The sequence below is a fragment of the Blennius ocellaris genome (genome assembly GCF_963422515.1).
Source record: "Blennius ocellaris genome assembly, chromosome: 10".
NCBI lineage: Eukaryota > Metazoa > Chordata > Actinopteri > Blenniiformes > Blenniidae > Blennius > Blennius ocellaris.
Window position 1 is genome coordinate 1,461,639 of NC_137659.1, and position 23,734 is coordinate 1,485,372.

The following is a 23,734-nucleotide window of genomic DNA, read 5'->3' on the forward strand; positions in this document are numbered from 1 at the left end:
TTCATGTTTTACTGAAAACACACACACTTTTAAAACATTTTAATTCACAACATTAAGCAGTTACCTGTGTTTACTGACATTAAATTGCTATACTTTAAGGTTTTTAACAAATAACGTTCAGAAAAAGCCTTAAATAAGATCGAGGGTTGAAAAGGCGTCATTTTGAAGATAAGAACATTTCTATCCGTAACATTTCCATCCAGAGAAATGACACAGTCCTTATCCACTGGTGAATCCTTTAGCGCCCTCATGACCAAGTGCGTTATGGGAAAAAACGAAATCCCACATGTCCCTCAACAGAAATATACATAATCTTACAGTATTTATTTATTTGGAACCGAGCAAACATCGTCCCTGCAACGTCAGGATTCCGTTCATGTGCTCTCACACACGTCAGGGTTCTGGTGCGACTGATTGTTTATCTCAGGAATCTCAATAAAAAACGCAATTTTTTACGCTGCGTTTTGATTCACATGTGAAAAAGGTCCCTATTTTTAAAAATACCGATGCGTCCATCCATCTGGATTTAAAGATCCGAGCGTCAGGTTGAAAAAATAAAGACTATAATCGGCTTTTTGACGTTAAATATCTTTTTGTATTATTTGTCAGCATTATTTCAAACACCATTAAACAGTAAAATGGACCAAACTTAAGCCACAATTCTTAAATAGTCAAACCGTCATAGACTTGAATGCAAATTTGGAAACACGCACACAAGACTGGAACGTAAGCTCTTTATTAATGTGAGATTTCTAAGAATATATATCATATGAGTATTAAGTATTAAGAATTCTTCGAGGGGGAAAAAGTCACAAATCTGAGGAGCAAAGTGTAAAATCTGTCGAAAGAAAGTGGGATTTTTGTGAATGAAAAGGGGAATTTTGGGGGAAAACAACCGGAAACTTTGAGAGGAAACGTCAGAACCACAAGAAAGAGGTGAAGAGAATATCAAATAAAATGTGGAGAAAAAAAAAAGGTCTAAACATTAAGAAGGAATTCAGGAAAAAAAATCTGAATTCAAAGACAGAAATAGGAATGATAATAAGCAAAAGGTAAAATGTTATTGGGGGTGAAAAAGCCAGTGAGAATTATCAAGAAAAGGTAAAGAATTTCAGAGAAAAGAGTCAGAATTCCTTGTGAAAAGAAGGAATTTTGAAGGAAAAAGTCAGAAATGTGAGAATTAAAAGAAAAAAAATTGTTTTGTGAAAACTTTTGAGAAACAAAGTCAAGAGGAAAAGTCACAAGTTTTTTTGTATTTTTTTTTTTTTTTAATTGAGTTTTGTGAAAAAAGTTTTAATATGGTGAGAAAAAGTCAGGATTTTGAGAAAAAAGTCTAAATGTTTTGGGAGAAAAAGTAAGAATTCTGAATAATAGTCCAGACTTTGTGAAAGTAATACGAATTTGAAGGGAAAAGTCAGATTATTTCAGATTAAATAATCCCTGATCTATATTTTTCCGTACTTTATAAACTGATTGAACCGTGTGATCACCAGGTTGTGATTCGTATTATTTGACGATGTTTTTTTTCTCGGTTATATTTAGTTTTTCCGAACTTTCAACCACATCTGACGCGGGGACGCCCGCGGGGGCGCGCAAGCGGGGCGGCGCGCCCGCAGTCCACAGTCTCAGTAAAAAAAACGCCGTGCTCGCTCCCGCCGCTCAGTCCGCGTTGACTCGGTTGCTGGAAGAGGCGGCGGCGGCGGAGCGGAGCGGAGCGGAGCAGTGGGGACCCGGTAACACTTGTCACTCACTCCCCCCCCTCCCCGACACCCACACCAGGCGCACCCCCGGCAGGCAAGATGTCAAAGCTGGACCAGATCCTCGTCCTCGACCCCCCGTCCGACCTCAGATTCAAAGGTGGGTGAAGCAAACGCGCGCGGCGGGAACGTACCTGGAGCGATTTTCACTCCGCGTCCACCGCCATTTTAAGTTAGCGGGCGCAGGCCGCGGCCGGAGCCCCGGCGTCGTAGTGACGTGGCTACCCGGCGTGGCGCGCGGGCTCGCCGGCCAGCGGCATGACAACACCCCGGCCGGAGGTGGTGGGGGTCCGTGAGGCCACCGGGGGGGGGGAAACGTCGCATGTCAGCGGAATGTTGACCGGAGCTTCTTCTGCTACCAGCGGCTAGCAAACTTAACTGTTTGTAGCTCCGTTGTCGGAATCGCCACGTAAACCCCCTTCAGCGACGTTTCACATTTAAAACAAACTTTCCACGTGTGTATATAAAAACCTCCGACTGCCACACGCCCGGAGGGGAATATATTGTAATTTAAGCGCAATAACACGACTGACAAAGTTGGCTAACTGAGGCGAAGTGCAGAGTTTTCTAGCTATGGGTTGAGGCGAACATTTAGTTAATTTCTCCTGAATTAAAAGGCTTTAATATGCCCTTTTTTCCCCCCTCTCTTCCTCACCACCGGGTCACGATAAGGCAAAGTTTCGAGTTAGACACTGATTTCTAGGCAGAGAGAAGCTCCTCTGATGTGTCACTTCGCCGTTGGCTAGCGATAGCAATGCTAACATGCTAATGGACAAGTTGACGTGCTGCTTTCACTCTTAATCCGTCGTTGCTTTTTTTTTCTTTTTCTACATAAAAACACCTTTTTGTATCAACGCTCTTAACCTGTTTAATGGACAGATGTGTGGATGGAGCTGCAATGATCCATCTTGTATGGATCCAACTGTTGCTCCTGCATCACCAGTGAATGACAGTAAAGTGTTTCTGCAGCCTGTCAAGGCCATGGAGGAGGAGGATGATGATGATGATGATTCCTGATCAGTTTACCTTCATTTTACATTCAACATTTCCCTCTAAATGTCTTCTATATTTTGCTCCCCTCGCTGATGTGTGCCGGGTGGGAGACAGGCTGTGTTATTGTCCTGGAAACAAGAACCCTGTCAGCTCATTGTGTCTCCGATTGTTTCCAGAACAAACGGACGCTGGTTGTCTCCTGAACTTGTCTGTGGAAGTTTTAAGGGTTGACATACCGGGGATCCAGAGGACGGTGTTTAATTACCCAGGACGTTGTCTTCAATGTGGATCGGATCACATTTTCCTCATTATCACACAATTCAGACTTTCTCCTCACTTCTGGCCGTCGTGATGTTTTTCATTAATATACCTGGTAAAAACCAGCAAAGCCTCGGGGGGCCTATGGAAATGTCTCGATCTGCCCATGCATCTATAAAGCTGGTGAATCAATGAGTGCAGTGTGGAGCGGATGAATCCTCCTTCATGCATAGCAAAGCAATATTTATTCCTCCGGGAAGGTCGAATCGATGGAGTTGCGAAGAGGAAAAAGGCCGACAACCCGACAAAGCCGGTCTGGTTCCACTGGGAGAACACGACTCGCTTGAATTGTCGAGTTATTTTTGGTCAAAGTTGATGTAATAATCTGATTCTTGACGTCTAATCTGAGTCATTTATTTTTCCAAATTGGAGGCTTAATGGACAAAACAAACCACGTTAATTCATTTGCGTCTCCCGGTTGACCTCAAATTCATATCAACACTCGGCCTGGTGGATGTGGTTTGTTTTAATCTGATCATCGACTTGATTCTTACTCTATTTACTAATTCCCGTCTTATTTCCGATCTCGGATCAGTCACACGGGTAGTTGTTGTTGTTGTTTTTCCCCCCCGGCAGATTAAACTTTTGCCCTTTTTGTGCGGCGGACTGACCGCAGGACCACGTCGTCTTCTATTGACGACCAGCATCGACGTCATACGTGTGCTGCTCTGCGCTGATCGCATTATGTGGGGAAGGGGGTGACCGCAGCTCGCCGAGCTAAATCGGTCGGCGCGCGTCCGAGCTGGACGGCGGGGGCAGCCCTCCTTTTCCTGGCCGGGTATTTTTAGCTCGGCACCGGCCTGGGGGACCCGAACTCAGCGCTCAAGCAGCAAGATGAGAGAGGGAGAGGGAGGTAGAGAAGGAGAGGGAGGTGGAGAAGGTGGCGTCTCGGATTCAGGCGGCGTGGGCGAACATCTGACGCTTCTCGTACTGTACAGTCCACCTCAAAACCACCTCCTCCAGAAACTAGCACTCCGTTTTTACTCCAGTGTCTTTCCTATTTTTTTTTAGAAGAGGGGTGTTTTTAAATGATTTAAGCTGCGTTTTTATCTTCCCATCCGGGTCTTTTCAGCGCCACCGGTGTGTGCGAGGTGTTGCAGCCGGCCGTCTTTCGTGCCTCCCTTCTATTTTTGAATTCGAGTCACTTTTACTCAGTTGAATTCCTCGGGGAAAATAACTCGGTTGGGATTCACGTCGCCGCTCCGAGTCGACAGTATTGATTTACTTGTGCGTGAAAGATCCATACGTCTAGAAAAGAAGTGCAGCTTAATGGAGATAAATAGAGAAAGGGAGTCAGAGTGACCGTCTCTTTTACAGTAAACTGCCAATATCACAGCAGCAGAAGCCTCTTTGCCCCCCGGCGCTGCAAACGCCTACAGACACACAAATATCAGCTGTGTGTGTGTGTGTGTGTGTGTGTGTGTGTGTGTGAGTGAAGAGGTTTTTCAGGTTTACAGGAATTCGGTTGTGGCGCACCTGTGTGGAGCAACGCGCCGCCAGTGTCATGCGTAGCTGCTTATGTCCGAGCTCGGTGGTGTGACGGAGGAATAGACGTGGGCATTGTCCACTCCGGGGCGCCGACCGGACCGTGACCGCGGCGCAAAGTGCCGGGAATGTTTCTGGTTATTGAATGGGGGAAGAAGGAAAAAAAATCTCGTCTTCGCACGTCGTGGAGCCTCCAGGAAGACTTTATTCTACGTTTTATACTCTCCGTTATTATCGTGGGGAAAGTGGACGTGATCGTTTATATTGATTTAAGAGACACACACACACACACACACACACACACACACACACACACACACACACACACACACACACACACACACACACACACACACACACACACACACACACACACACACACACACACACACACGTCATCAGACGACCCAGAAAACCCAGCGACTGCATTGAACTTTGAGACTCTGAAGTGCAGATCCAATAACATGGCAGGTGGAATCAGCTGAGGCTCCCCACCCCCCCCTACCTACACCCCCCCCACCATGGCGTGATCCAGACCTCATGAGATCGTGTTGTGCCGCTGCTCCCCATGCTGATTGAGTTTGCTCTGCCTACCTGTGACTTGGCCTCCGGTCAGACCGTTAAAGGAGATAATCTGAAGTCGCCTCGGTCACAAGACGGCGAGTCCAACCTCAATTTTCCCGACGCCTCAGAGCCGCCGTCGTCGTCACAGCGCTGAATGAACGGGCCCACTTTGACTCGTTCAGCGTTTTTTGTTCTGGAGGAATGTGGAAATCCTCAGTTTGCTCAACTTTTATTTTGTGAACAACGTTCCCATGAGGAGTTTTGAGCAGAACAAGAACATTCCAGTGCAGTCGGGTCTATTTAGGGCAAATATGTTGAAATGCACAGCGAATAGAGGAATGCAATTTATTGCAGTTTGTAAGTTTTGTAAGTGCAGCTCTGATTTTTCGAAGAAAGAAAATTCCATTCAAACTCCTAGTGGGACCGTTGCTGCACCCTGCGGTGCCCCACGGGCCTTAATGCTGTACAAATCATTCATCACTCATTAGAACTGCCGTTGTTGTCGCTGTAGTTTTATTGTCTACAAGTCATTACTGATGATTAGCCCGTCGCTGTTCGAGGTGCTGAATCGCCGTCTCCTCCCGGGTCGTGGTTCCGTCGATCGTCCTCGAAGGCGTTCGTCACTTTAAGACCTTCAGGGAGCAGGTTTGGGATTTTAACCGGGGGTTGTCGTTCTGCCTGCAGGTCCCTTCACAGACGTCGTCACCACCAACCTCAAACTGAAGAACCCGTCTGACAGAAGAGTCTGTTTCAAGGTGAAGACCACGGCGCCGCGCAGGTACTGCGTACGGCCGAACAGCGGTGTCATCGAGGCCGGCGCCGCCGTCAACATCTCCGGTGAGTTTGAGGAGGAGGAGGAGGAGGAAGAGCAGCGACTGGGTCAACGACTTGTCGTCGTCACTTTTCCAGTAAAACTGAACGTCGCGGCAAAACGAAAAGCAGCGTTGAACCAGTGACTTTAATTCGTCTGAACCCAAAAACAAACAAACAACAAAACCCACAAGTTTGATCACGGGAAGGCTACGTGACAGAAATATCGGATTACAGATTAAACAAAATGATTGCATTAAAGCAAGAATATTATCGGGACTAATTCTTTTATTCTAATTCGCGGCGAAAATCTGATGTTTGTCCACGTAAAGGTTTGTTCTGGATGTAATCGGATCGTCTCGATTGGTTAATCAGAGTCAAGCAGGCCGGATTAATCCAGCATGTTTACAACAAATTAAGATGCCGCCGTTAAATCTTTTTTTTTTTTTTCTTTTCCCCCATGCTGCTTTATTCCTGTTTAAGCTTCAAACACTGGTTTTAACGTCGTTCCCTCCTTCCTCTTCCAGTCATGCTCCAGCCCTTCGACTACGACCCCAATGAGAAAAGTAAACACAAATTCATGGTGCAGACCATCTTCGCCCCGTCAAACGTTTCCGACATGGATTCGTTGGTAAGTCGGCGTTTTTTTTTTATTCTATCATGATTTTCACATGAAATGAAGAGATGAATTGACACAGTTGGTTAAAGTGTTAAAATGAGCCGCGTTTGTTCAGGAATTCGTCTTTTTGGACGAGCAGACGATTGTTTAGCTTCACCAATAATGAAATCGTTCGTCTCTGATGGTTATTCAGCAGTTTTCTTCACGTTCCTTACAAACATGGCAGCGATTTTAAAAAGGAAAAAAATAAACAACCCAGTAATATTTAATGAATTTTGACCAATTTAGTAGTGAGATGAGGAGAATGAGAAGATTGAAAGTTTGTCTTGTTGGAATGTTAGAATGTTGGCGTGTGTTTTTCTGGATTGAACAATGAAAAAAACTCCCAGAATGCAACAGTTCTAGAAGTTTGATTGTTCATGAAGCTTCAGAAACTCCAAAGCTGAGTTTTCAAACTGAAAGCAAAGCATTTCTGCAGCCGTCCACCAGAGGGCAGCAGAGCCTCGGTCAGGCCTCAGCACACACACACACACACACACACACACACACACACACACACACACACACACACACACACACACACACACACACACACACACACACACACACACACACACACACACACACACACACACACACTGGTTCTGGTCATGATCCGACTGGTTCTGAGTCTTAAACTCAAACGTTTGGAGGAACAAACGTCAGACTGGTCCTGAACAATCCAGGGAATGTTGATGTTTAGATTTAAATCTACTTTTAACTCAGGAGGTCGTTCTTTTACTAAAACTTGTTTGTGTGATTTTTATCAACTTTGAGTTAAACGTGTTTCTGTGTGGAATAACTGGTCTTAAGATGACACTGGTAGAGAGAGAGAGAGCGAGTGTGTGTGTGTGTGTGTGTGTGAGAGAGAGAGAGTCTGTGTGTGTGTGAGAGAGAGAGAGAGAAAGTGTGTGTGTGTGAGAGAGAGAGAGAGAAAGTGTGTGTGAGTGTGTGTGTGAGAGAGAATCCAGCTGCTGATGTTTAACAGCCTCATGTTTCACCTCCACCAGTGGAAAGACGCCAAACCAGACGACCTCATGGACTCCAAGCTGAGATGCGTCTTCGAGTTGCCTTCTGAAAACGACAAAATGGTGAGAACGACGCACATTCGCTCGTTTGTCTGCTGAAGATTGTTGATTAAAGACTCGTTGAGCCGAGCAACGACCCTGAATTCTTCATATTGTGTTTAAAAAAGAAAAGAAGAAGAAATTAACGTCTCACAGTGTCTTAATGTTTGACGACTGAGTCCTCATAGTTCTGCACATGCTCAGTTGAGACCATCAGAACAGTGTCTCCCCTGTGATGTCACTCTGCTGGGACTTGGTGCTTTTATTTTGGCAGTCACCATAACAACAATCCAACTTACGAATGTCGTTCTCAGCTGCATGTGTGTTGTTCATTCTACAAACAAACAAACAAACAAACAAACAAACAGCACCAGCTAGTGGCCCAACATGCAAACTACATCTTCTTCAGTGTTTATGTCTGAAACGACGAGTTTCCGTGGAAACGTGAGTCTTTTCTGAACCGACGGGTTTCAGCAAGGAGACGGAACGAAACCTTCGTCTGTCTGAAGGATCGTTTCATCTCCATCTTTTCTCTCTCTCTCTCTCTGTCTCTCTGTCTCTCTCTCTTTCTGTCTCTCTGTATCTCTATCTCTCCCTCTCTCTATCTCTATCTCTCTCTCTCTGTCTCTGTCCCTCTCTCTCTGTCTGTCTGTCTGTCTCTCTCTCTCTCTCTATCTCTCTCTCTATCTCTCTCTCTATCTCTCTCTCTCTCTCTCTGTCTGTCTGTCTGTCTGTCTGTCTGTCTCTCCCTCTCTCCCTCTCTCTCTCTCTCTCGCCCCCCCCCCTCCTTTGCCGGGCAGAACGACGTGGACGCGACCAAAGCGGCTCCGCTGATGAACTCTGCGAAGGCGGACGCCACGGCGGCCTCGGTGCCCGGCGGCGGCGGCGGCGCCCTGGACGAGGCGGAGACCAGGAAGATGGTGGAGAAGTGCAAGAGGCTGCAGTCTGAGATTCTCAAGCTGGCCGAGGAGAACCAGAACCTCAAGGTCCACAAACCCACAATTATCGTTCGCTCACTTTACACTTTCAAAATAAGATCATCAACATGAAGTTCCATGTTAAAACTGATTAATACGTGTTTTCTTTTGTTTTTTAGCTACGAAAGAACAGAGATTAGTGGTTATATTACATCACTTTAAAGTTTCTGTTTGTTTTTTAGTTTATTTGCGTTTCTATTTTAAAATGAAGGAAACGCTTCCTTTAGCCTAGGAAACAGTGACGCGTCCTTTAGCCTAAGAAACAGTGACGCTTCCTTTAGCCTCGGAAACACTGATGCTTCCTTTAGAACCTCCTTTAGCCGAGGAAACACTGATGCTTCCTTTAGAACCTCCTTTAGCCGAGGAAACACTGATTCTTCCTTTAGAACCTCCTTTAGCCTAGGAAACACTGATGCTTCCTTTAGCCTAGGAAACACTGATGCTTCCTTTAGCCTAGGAAACACTGATTCTTCCTTTAGCCTAAGAAACAGTGACGCTTCCTTTAGCCTCGGAAACACTGATGCTTCCTTTAGAACCTCCTTTAGCCGAGGAAACACTGATGCTTCCTTTAGAACCTCCTTTAGCCGAGGAAACACTGATTCTTCCTTTAGAACCTCCTTTAGCCTAGGAAACACTGATGCTTCCTTTAGCCTAGGAAACACTGATGCTTCCTTTAGCCTAGGAAACACTGATTCTTCCTTTAGCCTAGGAAACACTGATTCTTCCTTTAGCCTGGGAAACACTGACGCTTCCTTTAGCCTAGGAAACACTGACCCTTCCTTTAGCCTAGGAAACACCGATGCTTCCTTTACTAAAGGAAGTTACTTTGAAGTTTCTGTTTGTTTCTTAGTTTATTTGCGTTTCTATGTTAAAATGAAGGAAACGAGTTGAACCGTCGCTCACTGACCCCCCCTCCCCTCCCTACCCCCCCCTCCCCCCTGCCCCCCCCCAGGAGGAAGGCGTCCGGATGAGGAAGATGCCGCGCTCCGACCACATGACGTCGTCGAACTCCACCGGCCTCGTCGCCCGGGAAACCAGCTCCGCCTCCCTGCCCTCCCTCCTCGTCGTCATAGCAGCCATCTTCATCGGCTTTTTCTTAGGGAAGTTCATCCTGTAGGAGGTTGCATGTATAAAAACAAACCCCCCCACCAAACCCCTCCCCCCCCCCACCCAGAAGTCCTCTTTCTGTTGACTTTGCCATATCATGGGTGTCATGGCCGACGGCGAACACGTGTGCAGCATCACGCGGCGGCGGCGTCTCCTCACTTTATCACAGAGTTCAGTGAAACGATTATTTGGCGGCGACGCGGCCGGACAAGCAACCGTCTGTAAAACTATCAGTCGACACGGAAGATGCACCTGAAGTTCTCTTTCTTTTCTTTTTCTTTCTTTCTTTCTCTCCGTTGTTTTAATAGGAATTGAATGGAACGTCAGGCGTCTTGTAAATGTTTTAAAAAAAAAGAAATAATCCTTTTAAAACAGGAAAAAGGAACAAACTGCTGCTGGATTGCCTCTGAAGTCAAATTAATTAACTTTCTAATTTCTACTTCTGGTTTTTCTTTTCTTTTCTTTTCTGTTTGGAATGTTCAGGTCCGGCTCGGGATTAAGGTGCCTCTTCCTCCTCCTCTTCCTCCTTGTACATTTGTCTTTTCCTTTTCTCACAGCGCCAATGCAGACTTTATATATTATTATTATTATTATTATTATTATTATACAATTCATGTATTAATTGAGGCAAATATTGATTGAAAATACGGTTTTCCATTCTGAAAATCCTGTTCCATGGTATTAAGCATTGAAAAAATAAAATAAAAAAAAAGAAAAATGTGGTTTTCATAGCTTCGTGTCTCGCGTGTTTCTTTTATCATCAAGGATTCCCGCTTTCTTAAAAGTTTCACAAGTTTTCGGACCAGACTTCGCTCTCCGGCTCGGGTTCACGGGGTGCGTCCCAATAGTCCCTCCTGTCTCCTAATAGTCCCTGTGTTCTTTTCTATCCACGTCTCCTTTACCCTGGCAGTACTTGATAAAGACTGTTAGAATTCTCATGAAACTGAGGAAAGGAGGCTCAATGCTTCCTTTAGAACCTCCTTTAGCCTAGGAAACACTGACGCTTCCTTTAGCCAAGGAAACACTGATGCTTCCTTTAGCCTAGGAAACACTGACGCTTCCTTTAGCCCAGGAAACCCTGATGCTTCCTTTAGCCTAGGAAACACTGTTGCTTCCTTCAGCCTAGGAAACACTGATGCTTCCTTTACCAAAGGTGACCAGCTCCTGCTGCCCCACAATTCCTTGCAGCAACAAGATTTAAAGGGCCGGCTCATCGGAGCGTTCAGGGAAACTCGGGATGAGTGAAAAAGGGATTCAGATCACTTTTACTCTTTTATCACCACAACAGATGTCACTCACCTTCGCCGCCACCTAGTGGAAGTGTGGTCTGATTGTCACAGCATCGCCTTTCCTTAACCCCTTCAGGAAGCCTCCTAACACCTTTCCTTAACCACTTCAGGAAGCCTCCTAACACCTTTTCTTAAATCCTTCAGGAAGCCTCCTTGCACCTTTTCTTAAATCCTTCAGGAAGCCTAACACCTTTCCTTAACCCCTTCAGGAAGCCTCCTAACACCTTTCCATAACCACTTCAGGAAGCCTCCTAACACCTTTCCTTAACCCCTTCAGGAAGCCTCCTAACACTTTTCCTTAACCCCGTCAGGAAGCCTCCTAAGACCTTTCCTTAACCCCTTCAGGAAGCCTCCTAACACCTTTCCTTAACCCCTTCAGGAAGCCTCCTTGCACCTTTTCTTAAATCCTTGAGGAAGCCTAACACCTTTCCTTAACCCCTTCAGGAAGCCTCCTAACACCTTTCCATAACCACTTCAGGAAGCCTCCTAACACCTTTCCTTAACCCCTTCAGGAAGCCTCCTAACACTTTTCCTTAACCCCGTCAGGAAGCCTCCTAAGACCTTTCCTTAACCCCTTCAGGAAGCCTCCTAACACCTTTCCTTAACTCCTTCAGGAAGCCTCCTAACACATTTCCTTAACCTCTTCAGGAAGCCTCCTAACACCTTTCCATAACCCCTTCAGGAAGCCTCCTAACACCTTTCCTTAACCCCGTCAGGAAGCCTCCTAGCACCTTTCCTTAACCCCGTCAGGAAGCCTCCTAACACCTTTCCTTAACCCCTTCAGGAAGCCTCCTAACACTTTTCCTTATCTCTGTGAACGACATCAGGAAAGGAGACAGGAGGGACTATTGGGACGCACCCCGACTCCACACCAAACACAATGAGTCTTTAAAATGCTTCTGACCTTTTAACCTCCTCGTGATGTTTCAGCGGCTGCTTTATTCAACGTGACGTCATCTGTTTTATTTTTAACTCGGTGGTTTTCGCCGCCGTCACTTAGTATTTTCTAGGCCGTCGTGCCAAAAGGCAGTTTTACTACACGATCCCGTTCTGGAGGACAAAATAAAAAAAAAGCCCCTGCTGTGGTGATTTCAGCTTTAAAGAGTGAAAAACCCCCCCAAAACAAGGCGCTCTTTACGAGACGCTGAAACCTGTAATCATTTCATTAAAGCGTGAAGTGAAACGATTCTCAGTCCTGGACGGAGCCTCGTGGGAAGTTTCCTCCGTTTCAGGCTGAATCGCAGAGCAACACAACCCCAACATGAATATTAAAACACAGGATTAAATAAGAATCTACGTATCGGACGAGCTGGATTCTGTGAGTCAAATGACTCTGATTCATTCTGACTGAGGAATTCAGAAGAAGAAACATTCAAGTTTGCAAGAAGTTTTTCAAGTTCTCTAAATCCCGCAAGCGACTCAGGATTGAAGAAAAGACAAGAGGACGTTGACGCCGATGAACTGAATGATGGATTTATTAAAATGACAGACGTCGTCTCCGGGGAGTCGGACGCTCCTGTATTTGACGGCTCCTCCATGTTTTTTTGTTTTTTTTCCCACAAAACTTTCAAAGTAACGTGACGAGTAAAACGACGTCCAGGACTTTCGGAGTCGATCCCTCGACGTTCGTTTGAGCGTTTGAACGACGCCGGCGAGGAGTCACTTCGCGTCGTACGGCTGCGGGTAAAGACGTGTGAGTGGAAGGTTTCCACTGGTAAAGTGCAGTTTGTGTGGTGCAGCAGTGTCGAGTCTCTCTCTCTCTCTCTCTCTCTCTCTCTCTTTTAACAGAGTCCGAGCATGACGGCGGCGGCGACGGCGGCGAGGGCCACGGCGACCCTGCGCCGCCCGCCGTGCCGCCCCGGGCCGCCGTTGCGGCGCTGCGGCGACCGTTCGTCGTCCCCGTCCTCGTCCTCGCCGCCGCCCCGGGACGGCTGGCTGCTGGACGAGCACTGCAGCAGCGGCATCTGGTAGGACGAGGCGCGGCGCTCCGGCCGGTCGGGGCTGGAGCCGTCGCTGGGCCGCTGGCCGTTGTACAGCAGGTAGCGGCCGTGGGCGTCCTGCTCCATGCGGAACAGCTCGTACTCGGTGTGCGGCAGCCGGATGCCCAGCGCCACGCAGCCGTTGGTCAGGGTGACGTCCTGCTCCACGCCCGCCTGCCACGAGCCCTGGGCGCCGCACTCGTTGCCGCTGAAGACGTTGAGCAGGGAGGTGGTGGCCACGTCCATCGGCGTCACCCGCATGTGGTTCACTGGAGGACGACAGACAACGGACATTTTCATCGGTGGCTGGAGGAATTGTGCATGATTACGACGGAATGCCGTTCATTTTTCATCTATTGGTTGCGTTTCAGCAACGTGTTGCAACACAACTTGAAATGTAGCTCAAAACTCCTGCAATGCAACTTGAAATGCAACTTGAAGCGAAACTTGAAGTGCAACTCGAAATGCAACTTGAAACTCCTGCAGCGCAATTTGAAACGCGACTTGAAACTCCTGCAATGCAACTTGAAACACAATTTGAAGGGAAACTTGAAATGCAACTCAAAACGCAAGTCAAAACTCCTGTAGCGCAACTTGAAACTCCTGCAATGCAACTCGAAACGCAACTTGAAGTGAAACTCAAAGTGTAACTTGAAACGTACTGCAACGCAATTTGAAATGCAACTTGAAACACAACTCAAAACTCCTGCAATGCAGCTTGAAACGCAACTTGAAGCGAAATTTGAAGTGCAACTCGAAACTCCTGCAGCGCAACTTGAAACGCGACATGAAACTCCTGCAACGCGACTTGAAACACAATTTGAAGTGAAACTCGAAGTGTAACTTGAAACTCCTGCAACGCAACTCGAAACGCAACTTGAAGCGAAACTCGAAGGTTTCATGTTGACACTGAAGTCGTCTTTCTAATCGTTTGGCGTCGTGGAAATATTTTCCCTCGTGTGTCACGACGACGTCGCGGCGACCGACCGACTCCCCGTTTTACCTTTGAAGACGAAGTCGGTGGCGCCGGGGACGCGGGCGGAGGGCAGCCCCCGGCTGTAGCGGCCGCGGGCGTAGATGGTGAAGGTGGGGGTGGCGGCAGACGGGGTCGGAGTAGTGGTAGTAGTGGCCCTCCCACGTGTGGTTGTTGTCGTGGAAGACGAAGTGGCGCGTGAGGAAGAGCACCTCCGGGCGGACCTCGCAGCGCTGGCTCACCCACTGGCCGTACAGCGCCACCGTCAGGTCGGCCCGCGGCGGCAGGACGGGCGGGTGGAGCTCGTCCGACCGGTAGATGATGCGGCAGGCGACGCAGCCGAGGTCGTGGTTCTGGACGGAGGCGGAAAAAAACAAAACAACACCGTGACTCGACCTGTGTTATAAATAAACCTTGCCTTGCCTCTAAGCTCCGCCCCCCCCAGCGCAGGTGAGGGACTCACCTTTGCGTTCTGCAGCGCCGCCTGGTAGCTGGACGGCTTGTAGTACAGCCGCTGCGACGCCTCGGTGTGGATGTCGCCGAGGAACAGCTCCTCCACCAGGTGGTCCAGGTTGTGGTGGAGGTACTGCTTCTCCACCCGCAGCAGCTGCAGCTCGTGCATGGCGAAGTTGAGCTCCCGGGAGCAGTCGTGGCCGCCGTCCTCGCTCCACAGCTCGTAGGCCACGCCGGGCTCCCAGGGGCCCCCGGCGGCGGCGGCGGCGGCGCCCCGGCAGCTGCGGTTCAGCCTCTGGCCCAGCTCTTTGGCCACGGCGGCCGTGTGGCACACCGCCTGGACCCGGTGGAGGTGGTACTCCGCCTCCGTGCCGCCGCGGATGATCCAGGAGGCCTGGCGGAGGCGGAGGCGGCCCCGGATGACCAGCGAGTAGCTGGGCCTGGTGCAGTGGTTGTCCTCGTAGTAGAACTGGTGAGCCTGGAAGGTGTTGTTGGAGTAGAACTTGTAGGAGCGGGTGAGGAACTCCGGGCCGGGCCTCACCTCGCAGCTGCGGGGCGGAGAAACAGTTCAACACGCGGTTCGGCCGCCATTTTTTTTTATTTAGCCATTTTAACCTCAGTCGGAGAAAAACCGGAGAACGGACGAACCTGGTGGAGACCCAGTGGCCCTCCACGGTCGGAGGCATCTGCACGGCGATCCGCGCTCCGTTGTGGAGGTGCTTCAGCATGTGCTGGCACTGCGAGTCTCTGACGTAGCGGCCGAAGGTTTTCTCCAGGGAGAGTCGACTGTGGCGCCCGTCCGACAGGTGGAGCGCGGCGCCTTCAGCCAAGACTGCGCAAAACAAAACGCAGGAGACATCAGAGCGTTAAGATTCTCAGTGCTGAGGAACAGATATGGCACGTCAAGGTAGCGTGTTTCAGACTAGAGCTACACTCGGTAGAGCGCAGAGCTTCACCAGCGCCACATTTGTCACGTTTCAGACTAGAGCTACATTCGGTAGAGCGCAGACTTGCACCAGCCCCACATTTGTCAAGTTTCAGACTAGAACTACACTCGGTAGAGCGCAGCCTTGCACCAGCCCCACATTTGTCAAGTTTCAGACTAGAACTACACTCGGTAGAGCGCAGACCTTCACCAGCGCCACATTTGTCACGTTTCAGACGAGAACTACACTCGGTAGAGCGCAGAGTGCACCACCGCGACATTTGTCACGTTTCAGACTAGAGCTACACTCGGTAGAGCGCAGACTTGCACCACCGCGACATTTGTCACGTTTCAGACTAGAACTACACTCGGTAGCGTGCAGACATTCACCAGCGCCACATTTGTCATTTTTCAGACTAGAACTACACTCGGTAGAGCGCAGAGTTTCACCAGCGCCACATTTGTCATTTTTCAGACTAAAACTACACTCGGTAGAGCGCAGACCTTCACCAGCGCCACATTTGTCACGTTTCAGACAAGAACTACACTCGGTAGAGCGCAGAGTTTCACCAGCGCCACATTTGTCAAGTTTCAGACTAGAACTACACTCGGTAGAGCGCAGACCTGCACCAGCGCTACATTTGTCACGTTTCAGACTAGAACTACACTCGGTAGAGCGCAGACCTGCACCAGCGCCACATTTGTCACATTTCAGACTAGAGCTACATTCGGTAGAGCGTAGACCTGCACCAGCGCCACATTTGTCACGTTTCAGACTAGAACTACATTCGGTAGAGCGCAGATCTTCACCAGTGCCACATTTGTCACGTTTCAGACTAGAACTACACTCGGTAGAGCGTAGACCTGCACCAGCACCACATTTGTCACGTTTCAGACTAGAACTACACTCGGTAGAGCGCAGACCTTCACCAGCGCCACATTTGTCACGTTTCAGACTAGAACTACACTCGGTAGAGCGCAGACCTTCAGCAGCGCCACATTTGTCACATTTCAGACTAGAACTACACTCGGTAGAGCGCAGACATTCACCAGCACCACATTTGTCCCGTTTCAGACTAGAACTACACTCGGTAGAGCACGGACCTTCACCAGCGCTACATTTGTCACGTTTCAGACTAGAGCTACACTCGGTAGAGCGCAGACCTACACCAGCGCCACATTTGTCACGTTTCAGACTAGAACTACACTCGGTAGAGTGCAGAGTTTCACTACCGCGACATTTGTCACGTTTCAGACTAGAGCTACACTCGGTAGAGCGCAGACCTTCACCAGCGCCACATTTGTCACGTTTCAGACTAGAGCTACATTCGGTAGAGCACAGACCTTCACCAGCGCCACATTTGTCACGTTTCAGATTAGAACTACACTCGGTAGAGCGCAGACCTTCACCAGCGCCACATTTGTCACATTTCAGACTAGAACTACACTCGGTAGAGCGCAGAGCTTCACCAGCGCTACATTTGTCACGTTTCAGACTAGAGCTACACTCATGGACCTGTCACCATGGAAACCAGTGGGTTACGGACCTTTGACCCCCAACCACTAACCAGGGTGATGACATCACTCCCTCATGTAGCATATCAGAGGATAGAGAATTGAAAACAGAACATTTTAGCGATAGTTTGACACCAATCGGATTAAAACAGGCAACGTTATGTTATGTTAAAATTGAATGGCCCCATCCTTGCCTGAAAATCTCATCCAAAGTGTTTGAAAAGTTTTTACGAAAAGTTGGTAAAATACATACAAACCAAAAAATATACGCAGACAAAAACATAACAGTCGTCCCCCAAAAGGTAATAAATGATCAGGAATCCAGTGAGCAGCTTTATGAAGTCAAATAATTGCTCCGACGTTGTTAAAAATAGTAAATAAAACCACTCAGGTTTTTACACCCTCATAACTGAGCCGACAGGAGCGTCAATCACACCGAGATCAAACGGAAGGAAAGCTGCCTTCAGCCTTCTGCTTCCAATCTGCCTCGCGGAAGCAGTTTAAAGTGTTTTAACTCTTTTATCAGCGACCCGCCACACCTGGGATGAATAGTAATGGATTACTTCCACTGATCAGGTAATAAACTGGGGAGGCGATAAGCGAAAGTCTCGCTTCCGTTAACGGACTCGGACAAACCGAACCGACATGGGGGGAATAAAAACAACAAAAAAAACCCAAAACACAAGAGAAAGTTCTCACCTCCCACCCTCGTCACTCAGCACACGAAATAACAAAACCTCCAGAGATGCACCCGGCTTAACGGGATAACGTGTCGGAAATGAAAGCATTTCCAGAGCCAAAGCAAAGCCCCGGAGCTCGCATTCCAGCGGGGATCTATTTCCACGTAATGCTGTGAACGTCGCCGAGATCCACCTTGAAATACGAAGCCTTTGCCTCTTAAATTCCTCGCGTCGGCGCCGCGTCGTTTACTGCAGAGGAATGCCGCCTCGCGTTTAATTCCAGTGCCGATCGTCACGCCGAGGGCGGGACCCGAACGCTCCACGAGGAGCAAAACTGTATCCAGCTGTTTTACAGGGCGTCTTGGTTAGTTTTTGTTTATGTGTCTTTATTCATTTATTAATTCATTGATTTGTGTGTATTTTACCAACTATTTGCAAATAAACTTCTCACAAGAATTGCGTGAAATCCTCAGGGAGGATTTGTCATCAAAGCTGTGAAAAATGTTCCCATACAAAGCGGATGAAAGAGGCGCCTCATGGAGATCAAAGGGGATCAGCGTCTGTTGCCGTGGAGACGCTCCCCACTCAGTGTTCCACACAGTGACGTAGATGCCCGACCGACCTCGTTAGGATCGATATGAGCTAACGGCTATCATGGCAGCGATGCTAACTCGCCTCTGTGGCGTTGGAATACGCGCTCTACCGAGTGTAGCTCTAGGTTGTTTATGGAATGAAACCACACACACACACACGCTATAAACACTGACGTTCGTATGGACAGACGACCAAGGTGGATTGTTATTACGGCGACTGTCAAAATAAAAGTACCAAATCCCAGGAGAATATGAACTGAGCATGTGCAGAACATCTATCTGCTACGGCTCTGGTTCCGCCGGCGCAGGAGCAGCGTTTTCCCCGCCGTCGACACAGAGGTGGAGCCTGAGCATTTTCACAAAGTTGCATTTTCCGTGGGAGTTTACGGTGCATTTTTTCAAAAAGCAGCGTTGTCGTGTAAACATAGAACTTATCTGGAGCGTTGCCGTGGGAACGGGCCCACAAATCCATCTGCATGGAGGTGAAACCTTTTCATCACATTTACTTTAAAAGAAGCAGAAGAAATTCAGGGTAAAATCCAAAACATCTTTTCTGTTTTTGTTGAAATCAGGGACTTTCCACCTTAAACAAAAAAACAAAAAAAACAAAACACACAGCACATGTTGGAGAGGAATCCGATCCGAACTAATCAGTGAATAAACAGAATCAAACTAAATCGAATTGGGCTCCTTTTGATTTTTTTTTTTTTGAAACATGAAGTGTTATTGTGTCTGATCCTGAGTTTGTTTGTTTTTTTCCCGACCAAGCAGCTTCAGAGGAAATCGTGGCTTTTATTGAAATCACAAGTCGCAAATCCTCTGACGTGACGTTGCAACGAAACAAACCGACGGCGAAACACATGAGGGGATGATTATCAAGAGCTCCACACCGTTTGTCAACTTTACGACACTTTCACACTTTTAACTGCAGCGGAATTGTTCTCTTTTTGCCTTGTTTTTAAAGAAAGCCACGTAAAAACTATCTGGAGGCGTGGGGATTTTTGTTTTTTTCTATGGTTTTTCTAGTTTCCAGCACACGAGCGCTCACGTCATCACGGCAAAACGGCAGCAAATAGAGCCATAATAACCTGTAGATTTATACTTTAAAGTTGTTCTTTATGCAGAGTCGACTCTGCGATGAGAATGTCCATATATTTGCAAAAAAAATCCAAAAAACCCATACAATTACTAATTAAAGTGACTAGAATATCAACATAAAGCTACTTTTAAAGAAGTTTTCTGGTGCAAAATGCAGTGAAATGTCAAAAAAAAATTAAAAAAATAATAATTTCATGGCAGCATCACTGATATTTCCGCTCGGGTCTCAGCGTCGTGTTCTCCGCCCTTCAGAAACGTGTTAAAACCATCAATGATTACTTGGCAATGTTCACGGTTTGCTGGCAGTTTGGCCGGCCCGGAGCCTCTCGTGGCTCGTTGTTGCCCTCGGTGCCTCATCGTGTCGGACACCGGGAGCTTTACGACACATTTTGTGACACAGGAAGGACAAAAGAGTGACTTCATAGTTCGGTTACCGTCAACAACACACTTTGATGTTTTTAACATGAAAATATATGCTGAAATCTCAGTTTAACATGTTGCAGCCTCCGTTTGAATATCGGATCCCGGGAGCTGCATTCAGAATCTGCTGTGTCTTGTGTGAGCTGGATTGGCTCCGCCCACACACACGGCCATCTTTGAGATAGAGGAGGAAGTACTTCCTCTCGTGGCGCCATGTGCCAGAGCAGAGCCGCCTGATTGTGGGAGGAGTCAAAGGGGGGAGGAGCCGACCTTTGATTGTGATTGGCTAAAACCCCCGATGACACTATATAGGGTTTGATTTCTGATTGGCTGCTTGGAGCAACACACTTTTTAAAATAGAGAGAGGGAGGACACACTTTCTAAACTTCTGGGGCGTCTTTCAGGTGTGGAGACGATTAGCTCTGCTGGGAAAACTTTAGGAATTGGCTTTTGAACATGACCCTTTAAGAAAAAATATAGATATAAGCTATTCCACAAATAGAAATCTGAGATAAACGTTAAAATCAGCATGTCATTTTTTTATTGTACGAAAATAGTAATATTCTGTAATTCAAAAATATAACATGATTCATGTGTTTTGGTGGTTTTATGTCAAAATTTGAATCTTTCCCAAAAAAAAACCAAGACTCGTCGTGGTGAAGATGACGTGTCGTTGAGACATTTTCTGTCTGGACGGATCAGTAAACAACTCTCAGGCTCCAAACGATTGTTCAGAAAGCTTATTGAGGCCAGTGCAGTGGAGAACGGGATTAATCTGTGTTTGTTTTGCAGTTTGCCAACGAGCATCAACCATGAGTGGAACGGGAATTTGACACATTCCTTTGGTCTCATTTGTAAGTATTTAATGGCTGGTTTTGACTTTCTTTCTTTCTTTCTGGGGGCTGTTTGAAATGTCACAAACTTTTCAGCTCAACAGAGTCGACATGGAAAAAAAAAAAAAAACTGGAAATTTGTACATGTAGACTTCCAAGGCAGCTGCTAACCGCCACTCTTCCTCCTTTGACTGATGGAGACCGCGAAAAGTGATTCCCTGGCTCTCAGATTGCCCCCCCCCCCCCCCTCCCTCCCTCTCGGCTCATACTGTCTTTTACCAAAACACTTTGAAGACTCGCTCGTCTCTGCAAGCCGTGGCACTGATTACTCCCCTGACTGTGGACTTGTCTTTGTCGTCTCCGGGCTCCTTTGAAGACGATCGCACATCAAAGCGTTCATTCCCAGAACATTTCACCAGCTGATCAATTTTGGTCGCTGGCACTCGCTTCCCGGTCCTGTCGACATAACTGCACTTATACTGCAGTTTTGTTTGTTTTTTGTGGTTTTATTGCAGTTTGTTTCATTCAGGAGGCTTTAAAACCCCGTATTCACAACTGATTTCTTAACTTGCATGTATTTTTGTTTGCTGTATGTGTCGATTTCTAGCAATAAATTCAACTTTAGTCTCTCCATATTGTGAAACGGCTTCAACCACCTCGGCGTCGGGGGGGTTAGAGGTCACTGGGTTCTATTCCAGGGCGGGGACGGGTCACCAGTCCCATCGCAGAATCGACAAATTTACAGGCGATTTAGAGACACAACATATGATGAAATGCGTGTTTTTGGACTGTTCAGAGCGAGAACATGTAAACTCTTCACAGAATCCAGGCATGTTTCACTTAAATGTCAATATTTTTCAGTTTTGAAAACGTTTTTTTTTTTTTTTTTTTTTACACAAGTATTCTTAAGCTGTTCAAGTGTTTCAGCAGCCAGCTTGTAAATTCAGGTTTTTCTAGTGCATTAGAAGTATGAACTGTTATGAAAAGCACACAAATCCATTCACAGCTTGTAGAATCCCGGATTTCTTTGAGACAAGAAAACTTAAGAGTTTCTGTCTTATACATTGACTTCTTGTCTTCTTAGACAAACAAAAGAAGACATTCTTTAAAAGGCACACAGAATTGATAGAAAAGAAAGTTAAATATAGATAAATAAGTAATATATGTAAAAGACTGACTGATATAAGCACAGACCGGATGGAATTAAGAGAAAACAGAGACACCATCCAGTTTTATGGTGAATATGACATATATATATATATAAATACATACAGTAGGTGGATGTACACTTAAGTGATTCAAAAGCTGATTTATTTCTCACGTCTCGCACTAAAAAGCATTTAGGAGCATAATTCAATAAAGAGTGATTTTTCTCTGTGTCGGAAAAGATCAAAACTCCTGCCATCAAACCCCAACATGCCATCGTTGGAGCCAATATTTCCATTTTCCTGCTCAATATTCCGGGATAGAACTCAACTTTAAAAAGTTCTGGTGAAGATTTATTGGATTAAACCCGCAGGAAGGTGAAGTCCAAGCAGTTCCACGTGCTGTTTTAAACTGCTGTTTCTCTGTGAAAAGAGTTTTTCCCTCTCCTCCTCCTCTCCCAGAAGATTTACAGCTCTAATCCGGACTGACAGCTCGTTTTCATTACAACAGAGAAAGGCTGCAATAACGCACCACTTAATTGAACGTTGGATCCACTTAAACACACTTCAGGATAAGTGGACTCCAAAATATCCTTTATTTCTTTCTTTTTTTCCTTCCCAAAATGTCCAAGTGGTCATTTGAAGTTTCCTTCCTCATCACGTCACCGGCAGCAGATGGACGCAACAACAACGATCCTCAACAAGCAGAGTTTTCATCGGGAACGGATATTTTTAAGTGGCTTTTAAGTCTCACAACGCTTTCATCTGCCCAACTGCCCCGGGGAAGATTTATATTACTGTCCTCAAACATGCCGTAACATTAGTATTATTGTTATTATTGTTGTTACTACAGTTGCGCACGCAGGTAAACAGGTGTGATCACAGACACGGAGCAGGTTCCCACCTGACTAACAACACGTGGGAAAACTACACTTAAGTTTATGAAACACCGAAGTGAAGTAAATAACTGAAAGCCGCTCTCAGGCGCAGGTGGAGACAAACACGTTGTTCGCACTTGTTGCGCCGCATCAAACCCGCAAAGTAGCGCCGATCCCCATAAACGTGGGGAGGATTCTTACCTAAAACAGCGGCAGCCAGCAGGATTGTGGTTGAGGGTTCCATTCCGCATTCAAAACGAGCTTCGCTGGTTATTTTAAGCTTCTTCTTTTTTCTTTTTTTTCTCTCTCTCTCTCTCCCCCCCCCTTCTCCTTTACGCAGCGTCTTTGGTAATTCCCCCAGAAATCCTCACATGTTGGATCCAAAGCGCGGCGCTAACGCGGCTGCGGAGTCCCGGCATCACGGGAGGAAACGTACGTGGATCCCGCCGCGGAGGATCTGGCTCAAGACCGTGGAAACATCGCGGTTGATAAAGCGGAGTAAAGTCCGAACGGTGCGAGGCGCGCGCGCGCCGCGGATCAGCGCTTTAAAGTGAAGCGGCTCGGGCACTTTTACGCGCGTCGTCTGTGCGTCCTGCGGAGGAGGAGGAGGAGGAGGAGGAGGAGGAGGAGGAGGAAGAGGAGGAGGGCTGGTCTGCAACATGTGTCCAGAGACTGGACTCCCCTCCTCCCCACACGGCACATATTTCAGGGGCGGGGAAGTTTTGTTTTTTAAAAAAACATTCATGCGCTCAATAGAAAGAAAAAACTCGCACACATTTTACAGAATTACTTATTCGAGCTTAACCGTTGTTATATGAAAGCTGTCAGAAGTGACCAACGTGATCTCTAATAGGGATTTTCTCTCTTTTTAACTCCCATGTTGCTCTTCATTTGGAAGAAACCCGATTTTATCCACTCGTGCCTCGTGAGCCACTGATTCCATCACAATTTACAAATATGTGAACGCAGCAGAGTAGAATGTTCACTTTCTGACTGGCAGGAATTAAGGTGTCACGTTTCAGATCTCAGCTCAGCATTATTTAAACACAGAGGGACATTTCTTTATTAATCTCCTGTCCTGCTTGATACTGTCTGTAGCTTAAAGTGGCCCAGAACTACGGTGGCCCAGAAGGGCCAACAGCACCGCACGAGAGCAAAAGTCCCGACAGCAAAAGTCCCAACAGTAAAAGTCACAACATAACAACAAAAAGTGACAA

At 47.1% G+C, this 23,734-nt stretch overlaps 2 protein-coding genes across 2 annotated transcripts; one reads left to right on the top strand and one right to left on the bottom strand.

Annotated features, from left to right (window-relative positions):
* Positions 1-1,676: 1,676 nt before the first annotated feature.
* LOC308135331 (vesicle-associated membrane protein-associated protein A-like) lies at positions 1,677-10,431 on the top strand. The gene is made up of 6 exons (XM_080503249.1): positions 1,677-1,857; positions 5,802-5,954; positions 6,455-6,558; positions 7,596-7,676; positions 8,453-8,638; positions 9,582-10,431. The coding sequence occupies exons 1-6, from the start codon at positions 1,800-1,802 to the stop codon at positions 9,744-9,746; spliced, it is 747 nt and encodes a 248-aa protein (XP_080359375.1). The 5' UTR covers positions 1,677-1,799; the 3' UTR covers positions 9,747-10,431.
* Positions 10,432-12,663: 2,232 nt separating this feature from the next.
* LOC308135838 (protein APCDD1) lies at positions 12,664-23,064 on the bottom strand. The gene is given in 6 exon segments (XM_080503965.1): positions 12,664-13,273; positions 14,008-14,095; positions 14,097-14,330; positions 14,441-14,978; positions 15,079-15,262; positions 22,719-23,064. Coding segments are annotated over 6 exon segments (1,554 nt in total). The 5' UTR covers positions 22,762-23,064; the 3' UTR covers positions 12,664-12,806.
* Positions 23,065-23,734: the final 670 nt, after the last annotated feature.